Source organism: Phocoena sinus, chromosome 4 (genome assembly GCF_008692025.1).
Source record: "Phocoena sinus isolate mPhoSin1 chromosome 4, mPhoSin1.pri, whole genome shotgun sequence".
NCBI lineage: Eukaryota > Metazoa > Chordata > Mammalia > Artiodactyla > Phocoenidae > Phocoena > Phocoena sinus.
The window spans coordinates 144,103,584-144,131,196 of NC_045766.1; the positions used below are offsets into that span (position 1 = coordinate 144,103,584).

At 57.4% G+C, this 27,613-nt stretch overlaps 2 protein-coding genes across 10 annotated transcripts in view; both read left to right on the forward strand.

Annotated features, from left to right (window-relative positions):
* Positions 1–9,480, forward strand: part of TRAPPC10 (trafficking protein particle complex 10) — a 100,818-nt gene extending 91,338 nt beyond the window's left edge. For 2 of the 5 annotated variants that reach the window (XM_032629966.1, XM_032629967.1), the window contains 4 exons: positions 134–304; positions 3,860–4,037; positions 6,504–6,698; positions 7,012–9,480. In XM_032629966.1, the coding sequence (XP_032485857.1) occupies positions 134–304; positions 3,860–4,037; positions 6,504–6,698; positions 7,012–7,250 (783 nt within the window). In that variant the 3' untranslated portion in view covers positions 7,251–9,480. The other 3 variants (XM_032629969.1, XM_032629968.1, XM_032629970.1) reach the window with 3 other exon arrangements.
* Positions 9,481–10,990: 1,510 nt separating this feature from the next.
* On the forward strand, positions 10,991–26,330 carry PWP2 (PWP2 small subunit processome component). Of its 5 annotated transcripts, none has more exons than XM_032629972.1 (22): positions 10,991–11,050; positions 12,496–12,608; positions 13,708–13,802; positions 14,073–14,172; positions 14,964–15,107; positions 15,991–16,126; positions 16,303–16,508; positions 16,791–16,934; positions 17,536–17,606; positions 17,957–18,093; positions 18,453–18,601; positions 18,761–18,908; positions 19,157–19,307; positions 19,944–20,124; positions 21,151–21,298; positions 21,881–21,989; positions 22,524–22,589; positions 23,083–23,301; positions 23,454–23,604; positions 23,754–23,828; positions 23,990–24,215; positions 25,512–26,330. In XM_032629972.1, the coding sequence occupies exons 1-21, from the start codon at positions 11,033–11,035 to the stop codon at positions 24,165–24,167; spliced, it is 2,739 nt and encodes a 912-aa protein (XP_032485863.1). In that variant the 5' UTR covers positions 10,991–11,032; the 3' UTR covers positions 24,168–24,215; positions 25,512–26,330. The 5 variants fall into 5 exon arrangements, 4 of the variants coding, with proteins under 4 accessions (XP_032485863.1, XP_032485865.1, XP_032485866.1 ...); XR_004349617.1 differs by having other exon boundaries at positions 10,992–11,050; positions 23,990–24,393; XM_032629974.1 differs by having other exon boundaries at positions 10,992–11,050; positions 23,990–24,210.
* The last annotated feature ends 1,283 nt before the right edge of the window (positions 26,331–27,613 follow it).

Sequence of the window (27,613 nt, forward strand, 5' to 3'; positions counted from 1 at the left end):
TGCAGGCGGCGTGTGGGGAAGCAGGCCCTGGGGGACCGCCTCCCCCGACCCTCTCGCCCCCCTGGCGGGAGGCGCCCCCTGGACTGAGCGCCTGTGTCGCGTGCGCGGGCAGTGACGGCCGACTCCCTTGCAGCGCATCCACAGCAGGCAGGCGGTGTTCTTTGTCTGGGAGCTGAAGTGGACACAGGAGCCTCCCCCCTCCCTGCACTGCCGGTTCTCCGTTGGATTCTCCCCAGCTTCTGAGGAGCGGCTGTCTGTCTCCTTAAAGCCCTATACTTACGAATTTCAAGTGGACAATTTTTTGGTATGTATTGCCTTATTTTCTGGTGGGCTTGTGTGGTGGCGAGATGGAAGACGGCATCATATTCTTTACCTTCTGTAAATCAGACAAAAGCTTTCAATATAATGAAGCAACCAGTCGCAGAAAAGAGCCAGCACTTGGGGCCTGGAGGCCCTGGCTGGCTAGTTAGAGCCCGAGGTCCGGTCCGGTGGCGGGTCTGACACTCGAGCCCTCCTGCACGGCTCCCGCTGGGCGCGGTCGTCTCCAGAGACAGGACCCCGCCTCTCCTCCCTTTTCTCTGCCTTAGCGCTGACTTAGTCGTGTCCTGCACCCGATTCTTAGAGTCCTTTTATCTTGATCGTTAGCTGCTGTGTCTCTAGTTTTTTAGAAGAAAAACTGAAAGTATTGTGGAAACTTGCTTGAGGCAGATATTCTTTAACCTGCACGTTAGGTGTGGAGCTAAAAGCAGCCTAGACCTAGGTGAGCAAAGGCAGTAGTTGTGTTTTGTTTCTGTACTGAGATGATTGGGTTTGGTGTTAGGTAAATCAAAATGTGGATACACAACTTTGGGGTGTTCCCTTTTCTTCTCTTTACGACTGAGATCGTCAGACACTTTATTTGAGAAGGTGTTTGTATAGCTCTTGACGTTAGCAGTTTTTTCAACACCTCCTTCCAACCAGAAGACTTTGTTTCGACCCTCCTGCTCCCTTGAGCTCTCCTCGTTAGCCTTAGAGTTAAACATAATCACTAGCACAGTTCCTCGTTTTGTTGGGCAAACAGGTGCCTTTTTGCTGTGCTGTTCACAGCAGCTGAACATGAAATTATTCATGTGGTAAAGAGTCTGCATACATTTAATCTGGTTTCCTTACTGCAGACGATTAACACTAGTTAGCAGTTTCCACTATTTTCTGTCTTTCTTGCTTCCTTCTCAAATTGAGCATAGGAAAAATTTTCCTTTCGAACTGAACAAGCTTAGTTACAGGCCAGAGAAAAATACCTGGTGGATTGCTGTCTTCAAAACCGGTATTCTGAGGATAAGAAATACAGACACCACCTTTCTTTCTGGGCTGCGCTGGGTCTTCGTTGCTGCGCGTGGGCTTTCTCTAGTTGCGGCGAGCGGGGGCTACTCTTCGTTGCTGCTCACGGGCTTCTCATTGCGGTGGCTTCCCTTGCTGCGGAGCGCGGGCTCTAGGCACGTGGGCCCAGTAGTTGTGGCTCTCGCGGGCTCCAGAGCACAGGCTCAGTAGTTGGGGCACATGAGCTTAGTTGCTCCACGGCACGTGGGATCTTCCCAGACCAGGGCTCGAACCCGTGTCCCTTGTTTTGGCAGGCAGATTCTGAACCACTGCGCCACCAGGCAAGTCCCCAGATACCACGTTTTTTAAAAAGCTTCATTGAGATTTGATTTCTGTACCATGAAGTTCACCCATTTGGAGTGTGCACGTCAGTGAAGTTAGCGTGTTGACAGAGCTGTGCTACCGGCACCATGATCGTGTTTTAGCACACTTTTCATCCTCTCAAGAAGAAGCCTGTGCCCCGTTCACACTCACCCCCTCTCCTTCCTCTTCTCACCCTGGGCCACCCCTGATCCAGAGGCAAGTGTGCCTGGGCTTTGCCTGTTCAGGTGCAGTCGTGTTATGTGCGATCCTCTCAAGACTGGCTGCTTTCACGTGACAGGATGTTTCCAGAGCTCATTCATTTTGCAGCATGTTCAGGAAGGACTCCATTCTTTGTTGTGGGTGAATAATATTCCATTGTGTGGATAGGCCACATTTTGTTTTCCGTTTACCTGTGGCTGGACATCTGGGTTGTTTCCACCTTGGGACTGTTATGAATAATAATGCTGGGAAAATCCTTGTGGAAGCTTTTATGTGTATGTATGTGTTCCATCCTCTTAGGTAAATTCCTCGGTGGAGTTGCTGGGTCATATGGTAGCTCTGTGTTTAACTTTTTGAGAAGCTGTTAAACTGTTTCTTAAAGAAACATCACTTTATATTCTCTCGGGCAACCTGTGAGGTTCCAGTTTCCACACTCACACCAACACTTGTTCTTGCTGCCCCTTGATCACAGGCATCCCAGTGGGCGTGAGCTGGTCTCTCCTGATGTCCCGTGGTGTTCAGTATCTTTCCTGTGCTTTTTGGCCATTTGTGTGTCTTCTTGGAGAGATGTCTATTCATATCCTTTTCCCATGTTTTAGTAGGGTTGTCTTTTTATTGAGTTGTAAGTGTTTCTTTGTATGTTCAGTCCCTTATCATACATATGATCTGCAGATATTTTCTCCCATTCTGTGGTTGTATTTTCACTTTCTTGATGGTTTCCTCTGAAGCACAAAAGTTTTTAATTTTGGTGAAGTCCAACCTTAGTCTCTTATTTCTTGTACTTTTGGTGTAGGATCTAAGAAATCATTGTTTATCCCAAGTTCAAAAAGATTTCCTCCCATGTTTTCTTCTAAGAGTTTTATAGTTTTAGCTTTTACATTTCAGTCTACGATCTACTTTGAGGTAACTTTATGTATAGTGACAGGTGGCGGTCCAGATTCATTCTTTCCATGTGGTGCCCCTATGCCGTTCGTTGAAAAGACCCTTCTTTCCCCGTTGGATGGTCCTGGCACCCTTGTTGAAAATCTGCCGAGTTGATTTCTGGGGAGCTTACTTCTAAGCACCGTACCCGCAGCCTCCGCGGCTGCTGTCAGCAGGCCCCTTGCTGCTGACTTAGGCTCAGCCGCCCCTCCTTCCCGAGAGCAGCCAGGAAGCCGTGTGCAAGGACACACACTTAGGAGCGCAGCCACCTCGTCACTCTGTCACTTGGAGCTGCCTCTCCAGCTCTCAGCACAGTTGCGCTCGTCTGGCCGCCCTCGCAGCCCTTGCGGACCGTGCGGGCTCCGGCCGTGAGCTTCTCGGGCCAGGGCCTCTTCCATCGGCCCCTTTGGTGTTGCTGTTCTCTCCTTCAGAAGGGGGGCAGCCACGTGTGGGGGGCCCGGGCTGTGATCCCTTGTGCGGGCTTGAGGCCTTTGTCCCGGGTGGTGGGCAAGTGTGAACACGTGCGACTACCAGACAGGTCACGGAGAAAGAAGCATTATGGAGAAGGTTCATTATGGACCTTTCCAAGGAACTCCTGTTAATTTTGCTAGTTGTGATAATGGCATTGTGTTTTGTTAAGAAAACGTCCGTACTGTTTAGTAACACATCCTGAAGTATATATGGGTGAAGTGACAGGTCTGGAATCTGCTTTAAAGTAGCCTGGGCAGATAAATCAATGTGGATCGATGGATGGCGGAGGCTCCTGAAGCAGGATCTGACCCTGACTGTGGGTGACAGGCCCATGCAGGGTCACGGGCCGTCCTTCCTCCTCCTGAGATGCTTGCACGCGTTCTCGTTAGGAAGAGAGCTTAAGGCTCTTGAGGCGGGGCTTCCCGAGGGCATCATCTCTACAGGGAGTCGGCGGTCAGGGGCAGCGAACGCACGGCTCCTCCTCTGGTCCGTTCCTCTCGAGTCTGCGGGCGGCACTGTGGTGGCCCCAAACAACATTTCTTCAGATGGCTTATGTCTCCTGTGCCCTTCTCTCTCCTTTCTCGCCCAGACCTTATACAGTGTGAGAGCGGAGATATCGCCCCCTCCAGGGACAGAGCTCTGTAAGACAGGCTCGCTCTGCTCCTTGGAGGTGTCCATCACGCGGCTCTCGGACCTCTCGGACGCGGACAAGGATGAGGCGCTGACGGAACGTGAGGACTATTTTTCAACGAAGCTTATGTACGAAGGTGGGTCTAGAGGCTGCTTTCCACTGGCTATTGTGCTCATCCCTGCCATCCACAAAGTGTAGTGTTCCTCGTCTGAAGAGAGAACGTTCTAGAATTGGAAAGAGCCAATTCTGAATTGAATGTTCCAGTGTATGATATGGTCCTGGGCCCACGGGATGTTGAGCCCGGTTACTGTGGAGTCGTTCTCCTAACAGCCATTCGAACAGCCTTGGGGCTCAGTGCTGAGCACACAGCGGTGCCTAGAGCTGCCCTGTCCTGTCTACCCGTGAGTCAGGCCCATCCCCCCGGAGCAGAGCCCAGACCCCGTCGCTGAGCAGGCCAGGCGTCCTGTAGTCATGCTCCTGCCCTTTCCCTCCAGCCTCCTTTCACTCCCTTTCCCCTCACCCGCCACCTGCACCCCGACCCTGACATGCCCGGGCCCTCCACCCTCCCCAGTCTCTGCCAGACACCCCTTTGCAGCCCCCCTCCTCCTGGGCCTGGGCTTCTTCAGTAGTGGTTCTCAGGTTTTGGCGTCAGGACATTAATGCTCTAAAAGTAATTAAGGAGGCAAATATTTATTTACTTATTTTAAAACAACAGGGAAGCCATTACCTGATAATACTCTTGAAAAAGAACTATTTTCCAGAACAGTAAATAGAGCGAGAAGAATGGCGTTTTGCAGCCTTTCAAATCTCTTTAACGTCTGGCTCATGGCAGGTACTGAATTTTCCTGTCTGCTGCGTTCAATCTGGTGATGTCCCGTACTGGTTGAGGTAGATGAAGAAGCTCTAGTCTCGCACAGATTTGTAATTGGTAAAGGCAGGACTCTGAACAGCCTTCAGATAACTGGATGTTCTCTGATACTCCACCAAAACTCAACAAGCGGTAGTTTTTGACAGCCTGGCTACAACGTGGAATCTGAAATCACATGAGTGAGCGTTTCGTGCTGTCTCATTCAGTCCTTTCATCTGCCTTGCATCTTGGAAGGATCTTTTACCCGGGCACATTTTGTAGCCCTGCGCCTCCGTCATTTGCGAAACACGGTTCCTGAACTGTGCGGCCCCTTTCGTGGTTCAGGGCCACAAACTTGTGCTGGCCTCAGGCTCACGCTGGGCCCATCACGAGAGTCTTGGAGTGCCGGGACCCTGCCAAGCTCACAGTGGCAAAGGCAGGTTTTCCAAAATGCTAACTTTTGATTAGAGTTTTGAACTGTATCATGGGCAACTTCTTTGAAGTGCCAGGCTCATGCCTTTCATTTTTAAGCAGGCGTCTGCCGGATGCCTGAGGCTGACGAGCTCGCTGGTGAGGCCCCAGGGAGCTCAGTGGCCTGGCGGCCTGTGCTGTGTCCAGGCCCACTTCCCATGTTACAGGAAGCAGGGTGACGGGTGCACGGACCTCTCTCTACTATTCTGCAAGTTCTTGTGAGTCTCTAATCATCTCAAAATTAAAGTTAGAAAAAGAGATGTGTACGAAAGGGTTGAATTAATAAAATTAAATTGATTTTGACTGCTTCATGAGGGCATCCTTAACTAAAACTGGCGGTCTTTTCCTGTGAGTCTGTGGTGGCGAAGAACACAATGCCTGGACTCTGAGTGCACGTGGGGCCCCAGCTCACACTCAGGCCCTCGCGTTTCCCACCAGAGGGCGTGTCAACACTGAGGAAGGCAGGAACGTGCCCTCACGGGTGCCCTGAGGACCAGCTCGGAGAACCACTGCTCCGGTGTGCCCCTCCGCGATGCTGCTTTGGCTTCTGCCCATCCTCCAAGGCCCCCCGGCCCCACCTGTGGGAAGTTCGCCCTCTGCCACCCCTTCTTTGCTCGTGGAGCATCTAGTCATGGGCTCCTGGGCTCTTGCTTTGTGTCCCATGGCAGGGATGCTCTGACCTCTGTGCAAGGTCACCTGCTGCTCGAGGACAAGCAACACCTGTCCTCCTTAACTTCTGAATGACTGCTCGGTTAGGTGTTCGAATCGCACTGAGTCACATCCCCGTTGTGGTTTAAGTTAGTGTTCGTAACAGCACCTGCCATATGGTAAGCCTCTCCGAGGTACGCGTAGAGGAACTAAGTGCTTGACCTGCATCTTTTCTTCCCATCCCATCAGAGGCTTCTTTGGCAGAGTTGGGGTCAGACCCACCCCCAGAGGAGCCAGCTTCCCTGCCCCGCCCCCACTCTGCAGCCGGAGCGACCGTGCTCTTGAAGCATCACACGGCGCTTCCGCGGGGATTTGAGTGCAGAATTGAGTCACTGCTCATTTCTTAACCGGAGGAGGAAAAAGTGGTTTTTCCCTGTGCACCCAACCTGTATCTTCCTTATTAAATCAGATGTGTTTTACTTTGAGGTGCAGTTACAAGGCATCGAGATACAGAGTATATGCTCCGGTTCTGGACTTCGCATTGTGGAGTGTGAGACTGTTGACGTTTCTTATTTTGGGGTGAACGCTGAAGGTCCTTTTTTGGGGTGAAAACGGTGCTTTCCCTCTTCGTTTCAGTTGTCGACAACAGCAGCAATTGGGCAGTGTGCGGGAAGAGTTCCGGGGTCATCTCCATGCCTGTGGCTGCTCGGGCCACTCACAGAGTCCACATGGAGGTGATGCCCCTCTTTGCGGGTTACCTGCCCCTCCCCGACGTCAGGCTGTTTAAATACCTGCCCCATCACTCAGCGCACTCGTCACAACTGGATGCTGGTAAGGACTGTGCGGTGAAGGCACCACCCGTGTGGGAGGGGCAGCTCCGTGCGGAGCGGCCACAGACCAGCATGGGGACAGGCCTGCTGCTAACAGCCCGTGTCCAGGGCCAGACGCTGGTCAGGGCTACACGTGCTGAGCCCTGGTCTGGAGAGCAGTCCGCCCAGGACCCAGGCGCTACATTCTCTTCAAAGGCGAGGCCGCCTTTGACATCCTTGTGCCCTGAAGGGTGACTCGGGAGGCTGGCGGCTCCCCGGGGTGGGGAGAGGTCGGCGCGGGGCGGCCTCCATCTGACTTCCTGTGCGCTTTCCAGATAGCTGGATAGAAAACGACAGCCTCTCGGTGGACAAGCACGTGGACGACCAGCTGGACAGCGGCAGCGTCCAGAGCAGGGGCAGCACGCGCTCGGTGGCCGGCAGCGAGCACAAGGGCTTGCCCATGCCCCGGCTCCGGGCGCTGCCCCCCGGCCAGGCCTTCAACGCCAGCGCGGGCACGCAGGTCCTGGTCATCCCCAGCCAAGACGACCATGTTCTCGAAGTCAGCGTCACGTGACCACGCCCAGGGCTCACAGTCCCCAGACCGGCCGTGCGCGCACGCTTGAAGGGATCCTGACTCGATTGTAACTGTCTCGCTCTAACCAGACTTTTGGTGATTCTGCCTGGCCGTGGACGCATCAGAGAATTTCAGTGTACAGCAGCTGGTCAGCTGAGTTGCATCGTTATTTGTGTGCTGTCTGGGGTGTAAGATGCCTTGTTATTTTCTCATCGCCCCGTTCCTGTGCTGCTGTCCTCCCGTGTTTGCCCAGAGCCCCGCCTTTTCCCTCACCCTCTGCTCAGGAAAGAGCTTCTAGCGCTCTCACCTGAGCAGCCTGTCATCTGCTGGTTCTCTGTGGAAGCCCAGGGCTCTTTCAGGTAGACGCGCAGCAGGCCTCGCAGGCTTGTTAATGACACGTGTGTGCCTTTCTGGTCACACGGCTGCCCGATTTCTGGACCAGGTGGATTTGTATGTCTCCTAAGGGGTAAAACACAGTCCTTTACCTCAGCTCCTCTAGTTGTGCTTTTCTAGAATAACACCCTTTCTGGGCAGGGGGATGGCGCTGGGGGGTGGGTGGGGAAAGAACAAAACCCCTTCTGTGCCTTGGGATGTCAAACTGGGCGGACCTGGAGCATTCATCAGCTGGAGCCATTTTAAAGGTACTTTAAGACTAGACCAGGGCATGAGAAAGAGCTCGGTGTTGAGATAATTTGGAAGTCAATGTTTCTGGAACCCTTTCTCCCTTCTCCCCCGATGTGGATTAGGTATTATATGCACATGGAATTAAGTATATATTTATTTTAATTGTCATAGTGTCTGTGGGGGTTAGTACGTTGTTTTTCTCTCACCTTTAAACTTAGTCTTTACATGTAACTGTATGATGAATATTTTTCTTTTGCACCTTAAGTCTCAGAAATTAAGAGGTTCCATTTAAATGACGATTAGAGGGGTCTTCTCAGTGTATTTCTAGTCTGGTTGTAGGAAGGACGAAAGTCTTGGACTGTTATTCTCTGCTGTCCACTACATTGCAGTCATACCATGCAAAAGGATTACTCTGCTCTAGGTTGTACATTTAATTGTACATATCGGTCGATTTATTATTTTTAAAAGTACAAACTAACTGATGTAATGTTTAAGTTGCACCAAAAATCAAGGACAAAATAAACATGTGTTCGTTTTTATTGGTGTGAAAGTCACAGCTTGTAAATAAGTGTTGTATGTATTAAACCTTTTCCAGCTCTCCAAAGCGATGTATTTTTGTACATAAGAAATAGAGAACTCTTAATTCACTGGGAAAGTGTGGTTGGAATTGAACTTGACCAGATTAATGCGAATGTAGCCGGTCCAGCAGAGGGCGGGGCCTCACGAGTAACCTCAGACGCGTGCGCGGTGGGGAGAAGGAGGCTTCTGCAGCAGCTGCCACTGTCCTGGCGTATATGCCACCTGCTGGAGGTGTGGGGCGGGAAGGCGCAGGGCAAAGTGAACATAGAGCGGAGCAGCTGCTTTCTGTGCGCGGTCTTAGCTCGCTTAACAGATGAAGGTGGGGATCCCGGCCGCCGCCCCCCCACCCCATGGTTTTCATTTGTAGAAATTGGAGAAGTGTACAAAGAAGATAAATGCTTGTATGTTTAATTAAACTTTTCAGAAATTTACCTTCCTTATGTACAGTTTAAAACTAATAAACTAGGCAAATTAGAAGTTCAGAATCTAATGATAGTTTAGGGTTTCTTACGTAAGTTTGTTTTATTGTAAAAATTGATGATTGCCCTACAGATCCACCAAGCCTTGTGAATGAAGAGATATTTGATTCTGTCAGAAAAGCCTCTCATCCACGTGGTGAGCCTCGGAGCCCAGGGAAGGCGCCCTTGCTTCGTGTGTAATGTAGCGTTCCCTCTCACCTTCTGGAGGGGGAATGTGAGTCAGTGCTTCCCTGATTTTTGGTTGACTTTTGTGCTGGGGTCTGATCCCAGGATGAAATTCTCTAACTACTTACATATTTAGAGGAGAAAAAAATGGAGGGGAAATCCAAAATGTTTATGGTAGTTTCTTATGTCTGGAAATTGAATGAAGTCAAATTTATCACAGGTTTGTTTTTTACCCCCTAATTACCGAAAAGATCTTTTGCAATCTAAGTTACGTGGGTGCCTCTGTTGTTGTTTTTAACAGAAATGAAGAATGTCACCTAAAACTTCGTCTTTTTTTTTTTTTTTTTAACTAGAAGGTGGTAATTGGATTTTTGTTTTGCTTAAAATAAGGCTTATGTGTTTGAAACAAGCTAAGCTGGTTTCGTTGGTAAAGGTGTAGCAGCTGTTAAACAATTGTGAAGCCAGGTACTGAATGTGCATCTAAGAAGCAGAATATGCAGCCATTTTACAAATATCTGTGGAAGATGTAAATAGTAGCAAATGAAAAAGAAAATAAGTTATGATTTTGGTGAATTTCATAGGGTCTCCTATGATTGGAAAAATTATAACTCTTCTGATTATAATGTGGAAATTGTATTTAATCTGAAAATGACTTCTACCTACAGTTCCATTGTCAGCCCAGCCTGTAGTGGGTTGGGTTCCCATATTCGTCTTAGCTGATGGGGCTGGGTATCCCATAAAGGGTTAGTGGAGAAAAGACACACAGGCTTCTAGTCAATTTTTCTTTAGTGTTTAAAATAAAGTTGAGTTATAAAATGAAATGAAACACTCCAGGTGTGTACATAAAATGAAAACTTATACAACTTTTTATAAAAGAACAAACTAGGCTGATCAAAATGTTTTATTGTCAACTGTGATCTTTAAAAGAAATCTCCTGTGTGATTTTAAAGTTTGATTTTTCATGAAAATGCCCCTTTCTCTAAATGTATTCATCCTGTGCGTCAGGCTGTAAGACCCAAAAGCATTGTTGATGGTTTGCTGGGATTCTGTGGCTGGAAAAGGTGACAAGTTGGTGACTTTGATACTGCAGGTATTAACTCCATTTTCATGGTTTACTATGAAAGTCATTTTTCACATTATTCTGTAATATATTGTTAGACTAAAGCCATTGTATTAAGACTGTTTAAAATGTAAGCATTATAATTCTGAAAATACACATTTTAAGAAGAAACTTGCTGCTGTGAACTTGATTCTTTTGCTGTGGAGTGTGAAAATTGAGTGTCTAAAGTTAAAGAACTTTCTTGTTTTCTTTCCATAATCCTTGTTCTTGACTCTTAAGCATAGATTATTTACTTTTGGGGGAGCATTAGGGATTTTTTCACAACTTATTGCCCAATAGCTCACTAGAAGTAAGACATTTCAGTGTTCAGAGTTCTCGAGTTTTTTGTAGACCTATTTGCCAGCCTGAAGCTTGACAAGGTAAAACTGCCTCTGTCATGTTTGGTAGCATCGCTAATACAATTTCTTTTCTTCGGAAAAGGGTTTCAGTTTATTCAGTCTCGTTGTTTTGGTCCCCACTTCATAATAGAGAGCTTTCAAACAGATAAGCGTGGGGTTGGACCTTCTCACCCTCCTTGGTGCCTGAATGGCTCGTCAAGGCCCGGCCCAAGCCCGTGAAGAGCCAAGCCTGGACTGCGGTGGGCGGTGCGGGTGGGCAGGAACCCACGCCTCCGGGGCGGGGCCGGCGGGCTGGGGCTCCGCCTCGGGGGCGGGGCCGGCGGGCTGGGGCCCAGCCTCCGGCGGCGCAGCTCTTCCGGGCCCCGTGGGGGCGCTGTGGTGCGTTGGTGCGGGACCGCTCTCCTGCCCCGGAAGTGCTTACTGCGGGCCGGGAGGCGGGGCGCAGAGGCTGCAAGCAACACACGTGTGGCGGCCGCAATGAAGTTCGCGTACCGGGTGAGTGCGGGCCGGGGGGTGGTGCGGGGTCCTTAGCCCGGGGTCCCGGTGGGGTCGCTGCTCGAGACTGCTCTTTCGGGGCCAGGGAGCCGGGCCTGGGCGGGCTGGGTCCGGCAGCACCGGTTGGTCCCTCACCGTGCAGCCTGAGACAGGCCGAGCGGGGGGCCGCAGCGCCCTGGACTGGGACCGAGCGGCGGGCGTGGGCGGGAGGAGCAGGAACGCTGCGGGAGGGTCCGGCTGAGCTCTGGGAGGGCAGCGGAAACCAGCCCGGACGGAAGTCCTGGTTCCCGGAGCCCGCAGCGCGCGACGTGGGGGCCACCCGCGGGTTTGGAGCTCTGGGCGTTTGCGCGGCCCCGCCCGCTGCTGCCACTCCCCTGAAGGCCGTTCCTCCGCAGGGCCGCCGCCTCCGGCCTTTCCCCCTCCGTCGGGTCCCAGCTCCTTACAGGCTTGGTCTGGCCTTGGCCACAGCGCGGGCCTCCAGCAGCTCCACCCCACATCCACGCTGCCCCCACTCAATCTGGTCTTCCCGCTCGGACTGCTTCCCCACTGTGACCCAAACCTCCTGCTGACCGGCTCCTCTCGGGCCCGATTTCATCCACGCTCTCCATTCCTTGGGTCATCTCCCCAGTTCCGACACCATTGCCTTCTGTGTGGAATGGCACCAAAGGCTCACCGACTCCCTGCGTCTCCTGTGGCTCCCAGGGTCGCGTGACCTTCGAAAAAGGGGATGGATCATGGTTCACCTCTGCTTAAAACGTTGGCTGATCGGGCTCTCCTTGTGGCCTCCTTGGGGTTCCCAGGGCCCTGCCCGCCTGCAGCTGCAGGTGCTCCTTGTCATCTGGGCTCCAGCTCAGATGGCCCCTCTGAGGGTCCTTCCCTGACCACCCTCTGAAGTTCCTCTCCCTCTCCTGCCTGGACTGCGGGGTTGGCTGTCTGGGCAGCACGGCACCCTTGCAATCACAGCTCTGTCTCCATCGCCCGCCTGCCCGACGTGGAACCTGAGGGCGGCTGATGGTTGAATGAATGATTGAATGGATGGGCTGCAGCAGGTTACCCTGTTCAGGAAGCCTTGAACCCAGGATGCACTTGGGACGCTGTTCCGTTGTCACAGCTGTTCTCTTCCTGCAACGTGGGTTCTGTCCTGTCCTCCACCCGGCAGACACCCTGTCTGGACGCTTCCCCGCGCTCACCATGCCCCTTACTCACCCCAGCGGGAACTCAGGGCCCCTGGGGACTGGGCTCACTTCCTCCTCTCTCTTGCTCAGGGCCTGGCCTTGCAGGTGCCCAGGAAGTGTCCCAGGGGGTGGGAGGTGGCTAGCGGGACCCCAGGAATGATCAGGGAGCCTGCGGGGGTCTCTGCGCCATCTCTTTGGCCGGAGGCCTCGCTTAGCCCTTTCCCGGAGTTGTGTTTCCTTTGTGTTAAGACAGCTTTGTTTTCCTTTCAGTTTTCAAATTTGCTGGGGACAGTCTATCGGTGTGGAAACTTAAATTTTACGTGTGATGGAAATTCAGTTATCAGTCCCGTGGGAAACAGAGTCACTGTGTTTGACCTAAAAAAGTAAGTTCACTAAAATGACATTAACAGCTGTGATCATTGTAGTTGGCAGGTAAAAACACAGTGTTTTCCTCACCTCTCTTTTTAATAGCACACCTGTTGCCATTAAGCAGGCGATGGAGACAGAGCCCCCTGATAGGGGGCTACGGGATTTACGTAGTGCCGACGGGTCAGCAGTGGGACTGGCAGTAGGGATCCTGGTTTCTTCCTTCTCGTCTATCAGCTGAACCCCATGTAATGAGGTTGTTGCTCTTCCCTTCAGGGTAGTAGCTGCGTGTCGCTTGGCTGAAACGTTTGGGAGGGGGGTGCCTGGGGCGTGGGAGCCGCCCTGGACTACCGGCCGGCCGGCCGGCGTGCTTGCCAGGACCAGCTCTGTGTGCTCAGGTTCACTCTGTCTCCTGCTGAGCAAGTATGTGGCTCCATTTCTGTCTTCTTGGGGGGAGGCTGTCACCCCTTTGCAGACATGTGTGGCCTGGGGGAGACCCTCCTGTTGCAGAGGCTGCCTGGGTCTCTGCAGGCCTCCGTTTCCGAGTCTGTGAGATGGGGCCGTAGTACTTGCTTGCGAGTTGTTTCCTGAAGTGCAGGGCCAGCTGCTGGCGGGGTCATCACCGGTGTGGATAGTGACGGTGCTGTCTAGAGGAATGACCACGTGGTGGCACTATATAATAAAGAACAAAATTAGAATGTAATCCAGTGGTTGTTTACTTTTACTTAGCTCTCCGTTTTTCTGTGTTTTTGCAAAAAGCTTTGTCGGGCAGGGCATGCTGTCCCTGAGCTCACCCTCCCGTTGGACAGCTGGCTTGTTTCTGGTTTCCTGACTCTGTGTTCCCAGGGTCCTCTCAGGATGAGGTCCTGGAAGCAAAATTGACACGTCCGAAACCCACTTTTAAGGTTTTTACATGCTTAGCGAAATTTTCTCCAGGACGTTGTCTTACTTTTCCTCCCTCTCGAGGGAGGGGCGGTTGAGGAGTCCGGGGCTCTGGCAGGCCTGGAGGGGCCGGGGGACGGGTGCAGGGGGCGCTGCTGGTCCGGGCTGGCCCAGCCCCCCACCCCCGCCTGACGGCACAAGAACAGCAGCTCAGCTCTGTTTCTTGTTTCCCAGCAACAAGTCCGACACTCTGCCCCTGGCCACTCGGTACAACATCAAGTGTGTGGGGCTGTCCCCGGACGGCCGCCTTGCCATCATTGTCGATGAAGGTAACCGCCCTCGGCCGACAGGCGGCGACGGCATGGGGTGGTGGCTGCGGGCCGGGTGTCCAGCTGACCCGAGGCCGACACTAAGACCCCTGGGGGTCCAGGCCCGCATGGTCCCCTCGGCTGCTTCCGTGTCTGGGGCCCCGGTGGGCCTCGGGTGGGCATGCGGGGTGTCCTCCCTGGCCGTGTGCCGCCGGCACCGCGGGGCTGGGCCTCAAGACCTGATGCCTGCATGCGACGTGCGGGGCCTCCCTCTGCTCTCCCTTCCCACAGGGGGCGACGCGCTGCTCACCAGCCTGGTCTGCAGGGCCGTGCTGCACCGCTTCCACTTCAAGGGCGCTGTGCACAGCGTCTCCTTCTCCCCTGATGGCAGGTACACACCTGCGGGCGGGGCGGGAGCTGTCGAGCTGCAGGCTCCCTTGCGCCTGGTGGGCTCCGACATCACTGCAGCGGCCACAGACAGTCCCCGAGCCCGTGCCCCTCTGGGTCCCCCTCTGGATCTGGGCTGCACAGGCCCCTCCTCTCCTCCCCCGGGGCTGGTGCTCACACCTCGAGTGGCAGGTTCTGTAGGTTCTCGTCCAGAACCGTCTCCAGGGAAGCTGTGCCCCCAGACACCGGGTCATGGAGGAGCCCTGGTGCTGAGTGGCACTGACCCGCGGCCTTGACCCCGCTGGGAGGAGCACATGGCGAGTCCCGGGCCTGCCCTGGACTTCGGGGCTGTGGGGAGGGGGACTGTTCCCAGCTGCTGAGGCCCAGGCTGGCCGGCTGTGCCGTGGAAGGGGCGGCTACCCCATGTACACCCTCGGCGACCCCGGAGAAGGCGTCCTGGGCAGGGGCCACGCCCGGGTCCTGTCACAGGGCCTGTCTGTGTCTTGCGTTTGGTTCCACTCGGGGCTGTCTGAGCTTGGTCTGGCCTTGGTGACCACCCCCTGGGCCGGCGGGAGAACCTGAGGGGCCTCTGCTCCGGGGCAGAGGTGTGGCAGGGCCCAGGGTCTGTCCACTGCTTCCTTGACTCTGTCCGCCCGGAGAAGTGGGGACTCGGGGCCCGTGAGAGGCAGGGTTAGGGCTGGCCTCGGAGCAGGAGAGCGGCCCTGTCCGGAGCTCTGAGCTGGGCTCGGGGCCCTCACCGGCGTTGGATGTCGATTGCGCCCGTTTCTGCGGCAGGAAATTTGTTGTCACCAAAGGCAACCTTGCTCAGATGTACCACGCCCCTGGGAGGAAGCGGGAATTCAACGCGTTTGTTCTGGACAAAACCTACTTCGGGCCGTACGACGAGACCACGTGCATTGACTGGACAGATGACTCCCGGTGAGGCCTGGTCGGGGTGGGGCTGGGCATAGGAGGGGCCCGAGGGGAACATGTAAACAGCACCTTGTTGGGGAACTCGGGGTGACTTGTCGCATCCCCGTCTTGTTTTCAAATGGTCCCTCACGAGCCTCGTGTGGCACGGGGCACAGGCCTGGCTCCTGGGTCTGAGTCAGGTCTGTCTGGCCCTTGTCACCGGAAACCAGAGCGGAGCGCGGCCCTGGATGAGGACCGCGATAAGCCAGCCTGCGGTGGCCCAGCTTTCAGGGCAGCTGTGGGCAGGAGGAGAGCTGGCGGGCATCGCCCAGCCTGGCTGCCGGGCCAGACTGGCCCCGCTGTCCCTGAGAGGGGCTGGCTGTGTCTCCGCTGCCCTGGGTTCTAGGCGCCGGGAGTGGGAGGGGAGGCTGGTGGTGGCTGCCACTTCATACACCAGGCGGGCTGTTCTCACGTGGTTGGCCATGGTGCGGGGCATGCAGCCCCCAGGCGCGCAGGGCTTCCGCAGGAGACGCGGGTGGGCTCCTCGGGGGTGGGTCTGCGGGGAGGACTGGGCGCCCCATAGCCAAGCCTTCCTGCCCTTCTGCGGGTCCTGGGATCGAGGGCCGGTCAGGGAGGCATGAAGAACAGGGTCCCCAGGCAGCCCCCCCACGGGCTCAGTGGTCGGTTCTCAGGCTCCCCTGGGCTGCCCCCCGCCGGGAGACTGCTTTGTTCGGAGGGACAGTGACACATGTGCAGTGAGGCTCCTGGTCCCGGGAGAAGCACAGGTGGATGCAGCAGACCAGAGCTGTCCCCGCCTGGAGCCTTGGGCGTCTCCCCTGTGCCCGGGGACCCCACGGGGAGGCTGACACCTGCAAGCCCGAGGCTGAGCTGCGACTCCCCTGTCCCCCAGGTGCTTTGCGGTCGGGAGCAAAGACATGTCCACGTGGGTGTTTGGGGCCGAGCGGTGGGACAACCTCATCTACTACGCGCTGGGGGGACACAAGGACGCCATCGTGGGCTGCTTCTTCGAGTCCAGCAGCCTGGACGTACGTCCCCGGTCACAGCCTCGAGTGGGCACTGGGCCCTCCCCTGAGGCTGCTCCCGGTTCCCTGGGGAGGCTGGGGCCGCGGTAGCCGGGGCAGGCTTGGGAGGTGTCTGTGCAGCCTGGGCCGCCGTGGGCTGGGGGTCAGGGTGACCCAGGTTCTCGCGTCTCCCTCCGCAGCTGTACACACTCAGCCAGGACGGCGCCCTGTGCGTGTGGCAGTGTGACACCCCCCCTGAGGGCCTGAGGCTGAAAGCCCCCGCGGGCTGGAAGGCGGACCTGCTGCAGAGGGAGGACGGGGCGGAGAGGGAGACCACCGTCCACGGGAAGGCCGCGCCGACTGCCGAGGAGCAGCAGGGGAAAGTGAAGTACTCGCGGGCGGCCAAGTAGGTCTCCCGCCTGCACGGGGTGGGCCTTGCGCCCTCTGGGGCCGCGTTGTGATTCCTGCCCCGGGGTCCCAGGCGGGGGTGGGCGGGTGAGGAGTCGGGGGTACCTGGGGAAGTGCGGTCCCAGGCAGAGCAAGGGTCAGGAGCTGGGAGCGCAGAGCTGCGAGTGTGAGGACGTAGTAGGTCATCCTCAGGGTGAGGGCGTTGCCGTCAGGCTGCCCTCTGCACGCCCTGAGGGCTCTCTGGGCCTCTTCCCACAGTTCTCGTGTCCCTGCCTGCTAGGTACTTCTTCAATAAAGAAGGAGATTTCAACCATCTGACGGCTGCAGCATATCACAAGAAGGTCCACCTCTTGGTCACTGGTTTTGCTTCCGGAATCTTCCACCTTCACGAGCTCCCCGAGTTCAACCTCATCCACTCCCTGAGGTCTGCAGTTCTGCTCTGTGTGGTCACGTGTGTGGTCACGTGTGTGCGTGCGTGCGTGTGTACGCGCGCGCTCTCAGTCCACCAGCGGGCAGTGCGGGAAGGTGGAAGCCGTGCTGTGCCCGTCTGGACCGAGGGCCGTGGAGTGGCTGCCAGCCGCACGGATGGCTTCCCAGGACACTTGTGCCTTCCTCTCTCCTGGATTAGAGAGATTGGGGGCGCTGCTGCCCTGCCCGCATCTCAGACGTGCAGTCCCTTCGGCCCCATCCACCCCCCAGTCAGAGGGAGCTTTGGTTCCACGTGTAGATCACATTGTTTTTATTTCCTGTTCTCACTTTTCTTCTCCTGCATCTCTGGAACGTTGAGAAAACTAAAAGCACTGGTTTCCCAAAGTCACGCGGCTTCGAGCTTTTGAACGTGGGGCGAGAAAACTCTGGGTTTTCTGATGCGCTCAGTGAAGTGAATCGTCTGTGTCTAGTAAACGGGTGGGGAGGAAGTGGGTGCTGCTAGCGGGGAGACCTGGCCCTGTCCTCACTCGCACGGCCACCCTGGGGAAGGGATGGGGGCCCTTGCTGTGCTGACCGAGCCCCGCGTTTCTCCGCAGTGTCTCGGATCAGAGGGTCTCGTCCATCGCCATCAACGGCTCTGGGGACTGGATCGCCTTCGGGTGCTCAGGTTGGTACCAGGGTTTGTGAGGACAGGAGCGGGACTCTTCCTCCGGGAAGACTGCCGGCCATCCCGCCTCCCCGCAAGGCGCCGCGCCAGGCCAGCAGCCAGGTGGCTCCCTACGAAGGAGCAGCCACTGAAGCTTCCTGCACAAAGGCTCCTCTGAGCCCTGAGTCCCGTTGCCGCCTGGATTCTGGCCTTCCTTGGCAGCACCTGTCCTGTCGCCTTGGCCTCTGGCGGGTGACGCGGGAGGTTGGCGTCTCCGTGCTGGGGCCCCTCATTCACGCGGAGGCTGAGGGCACCTGCCTCAGGCCGAGACGGGCGAGCGGTGTCACGAGCAGTCCCTGTGTGCCCCGCAGGCCTGGGCCAGCTGCTGGTGTGGGAGTGGCAGAGCGAGTCCTACGTGCTCAAGCAGCAGGGCCACTTCAATAGCATGGTGTCCCTGGCCTACTCCCCCGACGGGCAGTACATTGTGACCGGCGGGGACGACAGCAAGGTGGGCCGCGGGGGTGGCGAGAGTGAGCCCGAGGGGTCCTGTCCCCGTTCTGCTGGCCTGGCCGAGGTGGGGTGCAGCAACGTGGCCAGGCCCTGACGTGGGGTTCAGCCTGGAGCTCCAGAGCCCACCCCGCCTCATCTGGCTTCCTGAGAAGCCGTTTGCAGACTTGCCCGGTCTGAGTGGAGAGGCTTTGGGTGTCTGTTTCCCCCTTTTTGGCTCTGTTTTCTGGGCACGTCTGAGGGGTCCGTGGTGCCAGCAGCCGCTCTCAGATGTGGGAGGATGCCCCCCGCAGCGCCCCAGTCCTCGCTCGCAGGGGCACCCCCGTGGGGTTTCCTGAGCCATGGCGCTACCTGCCACAGGTCAAGGTGTGGAACACCCTCAGCGGCTTCTGCTTCATCACTTTCACGGAGCACTCGAGTGGGGTCACCGGCGTGACCTTCACCACCACTGGCTACGTCATTGTGACCTCTTCCATGGACGGGACCGTGCGCGCCTTTGACCTTCACAGGTGACCTTCCTACGGGGAGGCCTGCCCCGCAGCCTCTCCCCATGTGCTGGGCTGTGAGAGCGAGGCTGAGGGTTCTGGGCTCGTCGGTCAGACACAGGGTGAGGGCCACGAGAGCTTGTGGGCCCCCGTGACCGTCCTGACCAGGCTCTCCTCCCGCAGGTACCGCAACTTCCGCACCTTCACGTCCCCGCGCCCCACCCAGTTCTCATGTGTGGCCGTGAACTCGAGCGGGGACATCGTCTCTGCTGGGGCCCAGGACTCTTTTGAGATCCTCATCTGGTCCATGCAGACGGGCAGGCTCCTCGACGTAAGGGCCGCGAGTCCAGGAGCTGTGCTCTTGGCGGGGGGCTGGGGTGTGGGGAGGGGGCCTGACTGACCTGAGAGGAGTGGGGGACAGAGTCACATCCCGGGCACGGGCAGCACCATTTACACGCGTTTTCCTGGGCGGGCTCCCCTTCCTGGCCCACACCGCAGCCCAGCGGCCATGGCCTCTGCACCCCGGGTCGGCCCGCTGGGCGTCTCTCGTCCTCAGAGCTCTTTTCTGAACGGCCGTAGGTTTTGTCCGGCCATGAGGGGCCTATCAGTGGTCTGTGTTTTAACCCAATGAAGTCGGTCTTGGCCAGCGCCTCCTGGGACAGGACGGTGCGTCTGTGGGACATGGCGGACAGCTGGAGGACCACAGAGACGCTGGCCCTCACGTCCGACGGTAAGCGGCTGCCGGGCACCGGGGGGAAGGCCCAGTCTCGGGTGCGTGATTGGATAAACCCAGGGCTCCGAGCGCCGTGGGCTGTTAGGGTTGGCGGCCTGGTTTTGTCACTTCGCATCGGGCTCCCCCAGGGGAGCAAGCCGGGGGCCCTGCTGTAGCAGCTTCCTGGGCCTGAGGCCCTGTCCTGGAGCCCCACCGCCTGCGCTCGGGGGCAAAGCGTCCTGGTGTGCAGCCGGCCGGGCTGCAGAGCTGATGGCTCCCAGCGAAGGCTGCGCAGCCTGTGTCTGGCCCTCACGGAACCCGTTCGTCGGCCCGGCGGCTCGTGGTCTCTGTGGTGGTCTCTGCTTCCTGCCATCCGACCCGGCTCTGATTCAGGCTTTTAGCCACTGGCTCCCTGCGTCTTCCGGGGGCCTCTGTACCACCCCCGCCTCCAGCTAGTCCGTCTCTGGCCCGCCCGTGACCTCCACGTGACGCCTCCCGCCCAGAGCCCTCCACTGGGCTGCCCCTGCTCGGTTATGCTTTGTGCGCGTCCTGCGGCCCCCGGGCCCTCAGGGTGCCGGGACGAGGGCAGCTCAGTGTGGCCCATCGGCCGGAGCCCAGGGTCTTCCTCGGCCCTAATTCCGCGCCTCTTCTCAGCTCTGGCCGTGACCTTTCGCCCTGACGGTGCCGAGCTGGCTGTGGCCACACTGAACTCGCAGATCACCTTTTGGGATCCCGAAAACGCGGTGCAGACGGGCTCCATCGAGGGCAGGCACGACCTCAAGACGGGCAGGAAGGAGCTGGACAAGATCACTGCCAAGCACTCAGCCAAGGGGAAGTGAGTGCTCGGTGGGGCTGTCCTGGAGCCCAGGAGCTCCTCAGCGGGGGCCTCCCCAGAGGGAGCAGGGTGTTGGCGGGGTCCGTGTGGATGAACAGGCTTCCGCATCCTCCCACCCCGAGGACCAGAACCTGTGGCCTGTTTTCAGTTGTCTCAGGTGCATCCCTGCCAGTGTCATTGCCAGGCCCCCTAGTGACTCTGTTTCACTTTTTGAGGACGCCCCCACCCCGACTGTTTGCAAGGAGCCTGCACAGTTTTCATCCCCCCAGGGCATGGGCTTCCGCTGTGCCCACATCATTGGCAATGCTCCTTCCTGCCTGTTCTTAAAAATACCCGCTGTTCTGGTGGGTGTGAGCTGGTGCCTCATAGTTTTGGTTTGCATCTCCCTGAGCAGTGATGTTCTTGGCATCTTTTCACGTGCCGATGGACCATTTGTGTGTGGGCTCTGAGAACTTTTTCTCCAGCGCCTCTGCCTGTTCTCATGTGCCGTCTGTGTTGCTGAGTTGTGAGAGCGCTTTGTGTACTTGAGACTCAAGACCCCTATCAGATACACACTTCGCAAGTATCTTCTTCCTCCCGTGGCTCATCTCCACTTTCTCGAAGGTGTTGTTTGAAGCACGGTTTTAATTGTGACGAAGGCCCACTTACATATTTTTTCCTTTGTCACTTGTGCTCTCGGTGTCGTATCTAAGAATCCTCTGCCCGATCCAAGGTCACCGTCTCGAGTCCTGTGAGCCAGCAGGGCAGTGAGCGCCAGGTTTCTGGTCCTGTGGGCCTGAGTAGATGCCCCTGTGAGCGCCGCTGTGAGCGGGGCAGGCGGGCCCCTCCCCGCGGCCCTTCTGGGAGCCGCCCTGCCTCTCGGGAGCTGCAGCGTTGCCCCTCCTCCAGGGGCGTGCTGCCCGGAAGGAGCCTGGTGACTGGGCCAAGGTTCTGACCCTGCGGGGTTTAGGCCAGAGCCCTGGAGGATGCTGGGGAGGGTGCTGTTTGGCCTTCCGGGCGGCAGCTGAGGCCGCATCCCCTCTGCAGGGCCTTCACCACTCTGTGCTACTCTGCGGACGGCCAGAGCATCCTGGCGGGAGGGATGTCCAAGTTTGTGTGCATCTATCACGTCAAGGAGCAGATTCTCAGGAAGAAGTTCGAGATCTCCTGCAACCTCTCTCTGGACGCCATGGAGGTGAGCGAGCGCTGCAAGGCCGCAGAGCAGGGCCCGGGGGCTGCACGGGACCCCTGCGTGGTCCCTGCTGCAAATGTCCGGGGCTGCCCGGCCTCGCCCATGGCCCTGCTCATGCCCCAGCTCCACGGGGACCTGGGGCTGGGGGGGCCTCTGGACAGGTGTGCCTGCCAGGGTTCACCTGCTCTGGCTCCCCTGCCGGGTGAGGGGCTTCTGCGTGCGGCTGTAAGCCCGCCCCCTCCTGGGTGTTCCGGGGTGGGCTGTCCTCGTCATGTCCAAGGGGACGTGCAGCAGGACGGGCTGTGGCAGGTGGCAGCAGACGGCACCCCACGTGCGGCTCCCTCGCAGGTTCACGCGCGCCCTTCTTTCGGCTGTCGAGTTAGAGAATCCACCCACCACGGGGCTGGCTGCGGAAGCCCAGGGGCGGCGACGCCCTGTCCTGTCTCGGGCTCCATGTGCCCCGTGGGGTTCCAGGCAGGGCTGGCCGCCCCCCAGCCTGTGTCGGTGGCACAGGAGGGAGCTGGGGCAGACGAGCGCACCCTCCCTGCACCTCCCGCAGTGAGATGTCCGGGTTTCGCCCTTTAGGAATTTTTGAACCGAAGGAAAATGACAGAGTTTGGCAACCTGGCGCTCATCGACCAAGACGCCATGGAGGAGGGCGGGGTCCCGATACCGTTGCCGGGCGTAAAGAAGGGTGAGCAGAGGGTCCTCTCGTGTCCCCCCTGGCCAGGGCACGGCAGGCCGCCCTGCTCACCACCTGCTTTTCCTGGGGGATGGCGGGCGGTGTTGCTCTTGTCGGGGTTGCAGCGATTGACGTCCAGGAACTCTGGCGCTGGTGGCCAGGGCGTGGGGTCCCCCCTGCGAGTGGCTGGGCATCTGGCCGGTGCCCAGCCCTATGCCTGTCCCCACGTGGGCTTCAGGGCAAGCCCAGTGTCGGGCTGGCAGCCTCCCCAGCCTGAGGGCCCCGAGGGGCTGGAACCACCTGCCTCGCAGCCTGGGCTGGGCAGGGCTTTTCTCCGGAATGGACAAGCCGGCTGCTGGCTAGGCCGGAGCCCAGAGAGCGCCGTCCCTGAGGGCTCATCCGGGAGGCCCGCAGCGGCCATGAAGCAGCACCTGAGGCCCCGACACGGGACTGCTGCCCCTGCTGGCTCTGCAGGGCGGGCCTCCCTTCGTGGGGCGAGGGGTGAGGGATGTGCTGCCCTGTGACAGGCGGTGCCTCTGTTCCCAGGTGACATGAGCTCCCGGCACTTCAAACCTGAGATCAGGGTGACTTCGCTCCGCTTCTCTCCCACCGGTGCGCCCTGGGTGTCAGGTCATCGATGTGGGAGGGGTGGGCTTGGTCCCTTCCGGGCCTGCGGTGTGCGCGGTGGGCCTGGCAGCCCCCTCCCGGGGCGAGGGCAGCACGGAGCCTCTGGCCGGCTCTGGGCACCGCCGACCCCCGGGGGGTAAGACGTGGCCATCTCTGCCCCGCTGGCGGACGGCCATGGAAGCTGTGGCTTCAGACACGCCCAGCTTCCAAGCGGGGAGGTGGGCACCTGCCCTGAGCGCCTGTCCATGTGCCTGTCGGGCCGACCCAGGAGTGTCCGGTGGGGGAGGGAGCAGGACGGGGCTGCAGCGGGCTGATCCTCACAGGGCGCTCCTTCCCAAGGGGCCAGCGTCCCCCAGGCTTCCTCTCCCTTGTTGCACTCAGGACCCCAGGGACGTATTCAGTACCTGTTCTTCAAAAAATGGGGGAAAGCGGAAATAAACGTTCAGGAAGCCTCTGTTAAGTCTGCTTGATTTCCCAGGGCGCTGCTGGGCGGCCACCACCACCGAGGGGCTCCTCATCTACTCCCTGGACGCCCGGATGCTCTTCGACCCGTTCGAGCTGGACACCAGCGTCACGCCTGTGCAGATCCGGGCGGCACTATGCCAGCGGGACTTCACCAGGGCCATCCTCATGGCCTTCCGGCTCAACGAGAGGAAGCTGCTGCAGGAGGCCCTGGAGTCGGTGCCCTGGGACGAGAGTGAGCCCGGGCCAGGGCTGGGGAGGCCCGCGGGGCCGAGGGGGCCTTGCGGCCACACGCGGCGGCCGGGTCTCTGCACATGCAGAGCTGTGAGCGCGTCTCTCCTGCCAGGTTCTTTGCGGGCTGAGTGGGACTTCCTCCTTCTCTTCCAGTTGAGGTCATCAGCTCCTCCCTGCCTGACTTGTACGTGGAGAAGGCGCTGGAATTTTTAGCTTCATCCTTCGAAGAGTCTCGCCATCTCGAATTCTACCTCATATGGACTCAGAAACTGCTTATGGCCCACGGACAGAAGCTCAAGTGCAGGTACGGCCCGCCGCTCCCTTGGCCACCTGTCGCTGGGTTAGCTGTCTGTGTGGGTGCACAGGCCGGGGAGGCTCTACTAGCGTACAGCGTGGAGCAGGTCCGGGTGGCCTCGTGGTGGCCGCCCACGCTGAGGGACGTGTCCTTTCCAGAGTGGGGACACTGCTGCCGGCAGTTCAGTTCCTTCAGAAGAGCATCCAGCGCCACTGGGATGACATCTCCAAACTGTACGTGTCTCGGGAGTGGCTGATGGGCAGGGTGGGGCTTCCACTGTCACCAGCAGGTTCCGGTTGGTTCCACGCCAGGGCCACTCTCTGTGTTGTCTGATCTGGGGACAGAAGGCCCCAGCGTCGGTCTTACTAACGTGAGTCCCGTGTGCCCTCGGCAGCTGTGACTGGAACCGCTACAGTCTGCAGTACGCGCTGGCCGTCTCTAAGCAGCGGGGCCTGAAGCGGCCCTCTGAACCGCCGGACAGCGAGCAGGAAGCAGATGCACCCGAGGGCGATGACAACAGCCTGCACCTGCTCAGGAGAGGACCTGGGGATGGAGACGGGCCACTGGCCTAGAGCTGGCCGCCTGCAGCCCTGCTGGCTTCGGCTGGGACGTTGGGCAAGGTGGGACCTCCACCGTGGGGGGGCAGCCGGGACGCAAGGGCCCTGCCGCCAGACTCGCTCTTCTGCAGGAACGAAACGCAGCCATGGGGTCAGTGCGTGAGCTGACGGGTCCCTGGCAGGCGCGGGCTTGGCACCCAGGGCCCAGGAGCGTCTGCCGTCGAAAGCACCTTGTGGAGAGGTGAATGGGCTCACGTGTATAGACTCAAACTTTGTATGAGTTTTTATGTTTTTAATATAAAGCTTTGATAACACGTATCTCTACAACGTAGGTATTACGCCTGAATTTGAAATGTTTGTAATGTATCCTGGTGTGATTGTCGTGCTGGGGGTCAGGGCCACCTGCCTGCTGGCACCTCTGTGCCGGGGAACAGGTGAGCAGGGCAGGTGGTTCGCCCTCACGGCCCAGCCTAGGCTGCCAGCCCCATCGTCCCTGCACAGGGTCTGGCAGGGAACATCTGCTTGACTCTGACCTTGGAGAGGGGCCTGGGGCTGGGGCTGGTCCTGGACAGGCTTTCCAGGGAGACCCATCAGACCTGCTGGCCAGCTCTGAGAGGAAGACTCCATCCTGCAATGCCCCTCGGGAAGGGTCACTGTGAGGGCAGCCTAGGCCACAGCCAGGCCCCTGAACCCTTGGTAGCTACAGCTTCAAGGGTCAGGACACAGGGCCCAGCCTGCAGGTCACCAGAGGTGCGGCCACGAGTCACTGGACCATTATTAGGATGGATGGCGGGCAGGTTCTTGCTAGTCTGGTGGGGCTGTGTGCTCTTCTACCTGCTTATGAAACTCATGTGCTATCTTGGGATGGAGTCATTTCCTTTGTAAACATAATGACGTCTATCAGAGCCTCTACTCTTCTTGGATATTAAGGTAGAAAATAAATACATTGATAGTCGTGTATTTTCAGATGCAAATCTGTAAACTATCCCTGTGGTCCTGAAAGGAACTGGGATGGACCCTGTTTTTCTCCTCCTCCCATCTTCCTGCCAGGGGTTGTCACACACCGAGCTTGGGACCCAAGCACTCTGACTCACCTCTCAAAAGCCACTGCAGCAGGGGGTGAAAGGCAGTGTTGGGTCTGTCATCCTAACCCCCAGCTGGGGAAAGATACACTCAGCCCTGCCAGCCCTCTCCCAGGCTCCCCCACTAATGGTTAAAGGAGGACTACATAATATAACCTTGACCTTCCTCTAGAGGCTACCCTAATACCCACTCCTGAAGCAAAGTTCTCGTGTAATTTGACCTCCCCTCGCACCCTCTACAGTTCACTTAACGATGTACTTAAATGCCTCCCTACAGAGCTCGGACCACCGTTCATCCACAAGCCAGGACACCCTAGCAAGTGGGAGCCACTGAAAACTATAACCTTCCAACTTGTAACTCTTCTGTGGAGGAGTCCAAAATGAGTCAGCAGAGGAACTGACCCAAACCAAAGATGGTCTAGCCTTCCAAGGATACTCCCAACTTGCCTGGAGGGCCTTAGAACACACTGGCTACCGAGAGCCCATCAAATGGCAAAAATGGGTTCAAGCACACCAAAATAAGAGTTGGTGTAATAGGCCCCCAACAAAGAGGCCTGCAGCCCACCAGACCCTGCGAGCTGGCCCCACTCTCACGTCACTCACGTGCCACTAAACGGACCTTCGGCCCCAGCCCGTTGGCCTCTGCAGAAACACACGTGGATGACGATGTGGACACCAGGAGGATGTGTTCCTCTGTGGGGCCCAGAGAGCCACAACCTAAAGGAAATGTCCCCAGCAAAGCCCACTGGGGTCCCGGGAAAAATAAGATGGAATCCAGGGGATACGGTCCAACCTCTTCTGTGTGTGTTCTAGTTTTACTTGCCTGCAGGGGGCCGTGTGCAGAGGCTTCCCACCTAACATGTCGGATTAGCGTTCCCAGTGCAAAGTGGCTCTGCGTGACAGCCAGACTGGGTGAGCCGTGTGCAGAAGTGCTGCACCCGCCTGACCCACAATGACTCCACCCCTCCCTCTGCCAGAACCCTATAAAGCAGCACCACCCCTGGGCCTTTCAGGGGAGACCCTGTGCTGTAGAGCAAGCTCCCATCTCTCTATTCTTCGGTCGAAGAATAAAGCTTTCCTTCGCTTCTCAACTGAACTTGGTCTCTGTCTACTGGCGCAAGCGACACTGGGCAGAAGGACACTTATTGGTGCCCGACTCGAGGGTCAGTAACGTGTCCACCCCAGGAGAGGAGACAAAAGGAAGGCGGCCTCAGACTTGATAATCACGGGCACAGGCTTAGCACCAGGATGAGCAGCCCCACGGGGAGGGGGTTACCTATCACGAGGCCACCCTCCAAAATCTACCTGCCTCAGTGGAGGAACTGGCCAAAAGGCCAGCCTCTAGTTAGACTGACCAAAGGTCATGGTGAGTTCCGTAGCCGCTGCAGCAATGGATAACAGAACAGCCTTCGGTTACCCCCTGGCAGAACGAGGCAGCGCCTGTGTGGCTGCAACACCTGCTGGTGCGTGTGGACAAATACCACATACCGCCCAGTGTAAAGGAGATAACAGCAACAGGCCAGCTGGTGACACAGCATTGGTAATGGCGCCCCGGAGGCATGGATTCTATATAGGGCTTTCTCCTCGGTCAGTCGGCCGTTTACTCCATCCACTGACACTTCCTTTAGTCACAGCGCTACTGATTCTTCTGTTGGGCCTATGATTCTTAACTTTCATGTCAAGTTTGTCTCTCAAAGACTGCAGGCCACCAGATTATTCCTCTGTCGTGTCAACCCTGAATTGGGGGCATACCAACACCTCCAGCAGTCCAGTCTGAATACCCTAGAATGTGTACAGCTAGACGTCAAGCTGTTTCATTCCTCAAGCCCCTGCTGGGCCTTCGCCCTTAGCAGCAGAAAGCGGCTAGAGCGGTGGTCACCCCTCGTCCCTCAAGATTGAGGAATGATCCAAAGACAGGCACGGACTGAAATCACCACCTGTGAGTTACAAGGCTACAAGTTTCTACAAGGTAGAAACAAAATGACATAGAGAACACCAAGCTCCTTCTGCAGAGGACCAGGGAAACAAACTTGCTGACAGCCCCGCCGACTGAGCGCTGCGCAGGCACACTGAAGGACTAGAACGAGGGACTACAATAGTGACCTTTAGACGTCACGGGCCAAAACCCCACTGCATGTTACACCCCGCACCTCCAATTTGCACCTGCGACCTGTCAGAGGCGTAACTAGCAGCCCCAGCGCCTGCGCAGGAGAGCTCTTGATACTTACACTGAAACTTACACTAACTTTCCACCAATCATATCCGAGCCCCCCTCCCCTTCTTGCTCCCTACTTCCTGATAAATACCCCCTCAGCAGCCCCCGGGGACACAAATCTGAGCTTCGCACCGCACCTCAATGCCCGTTCTTGCTTGGCCCTC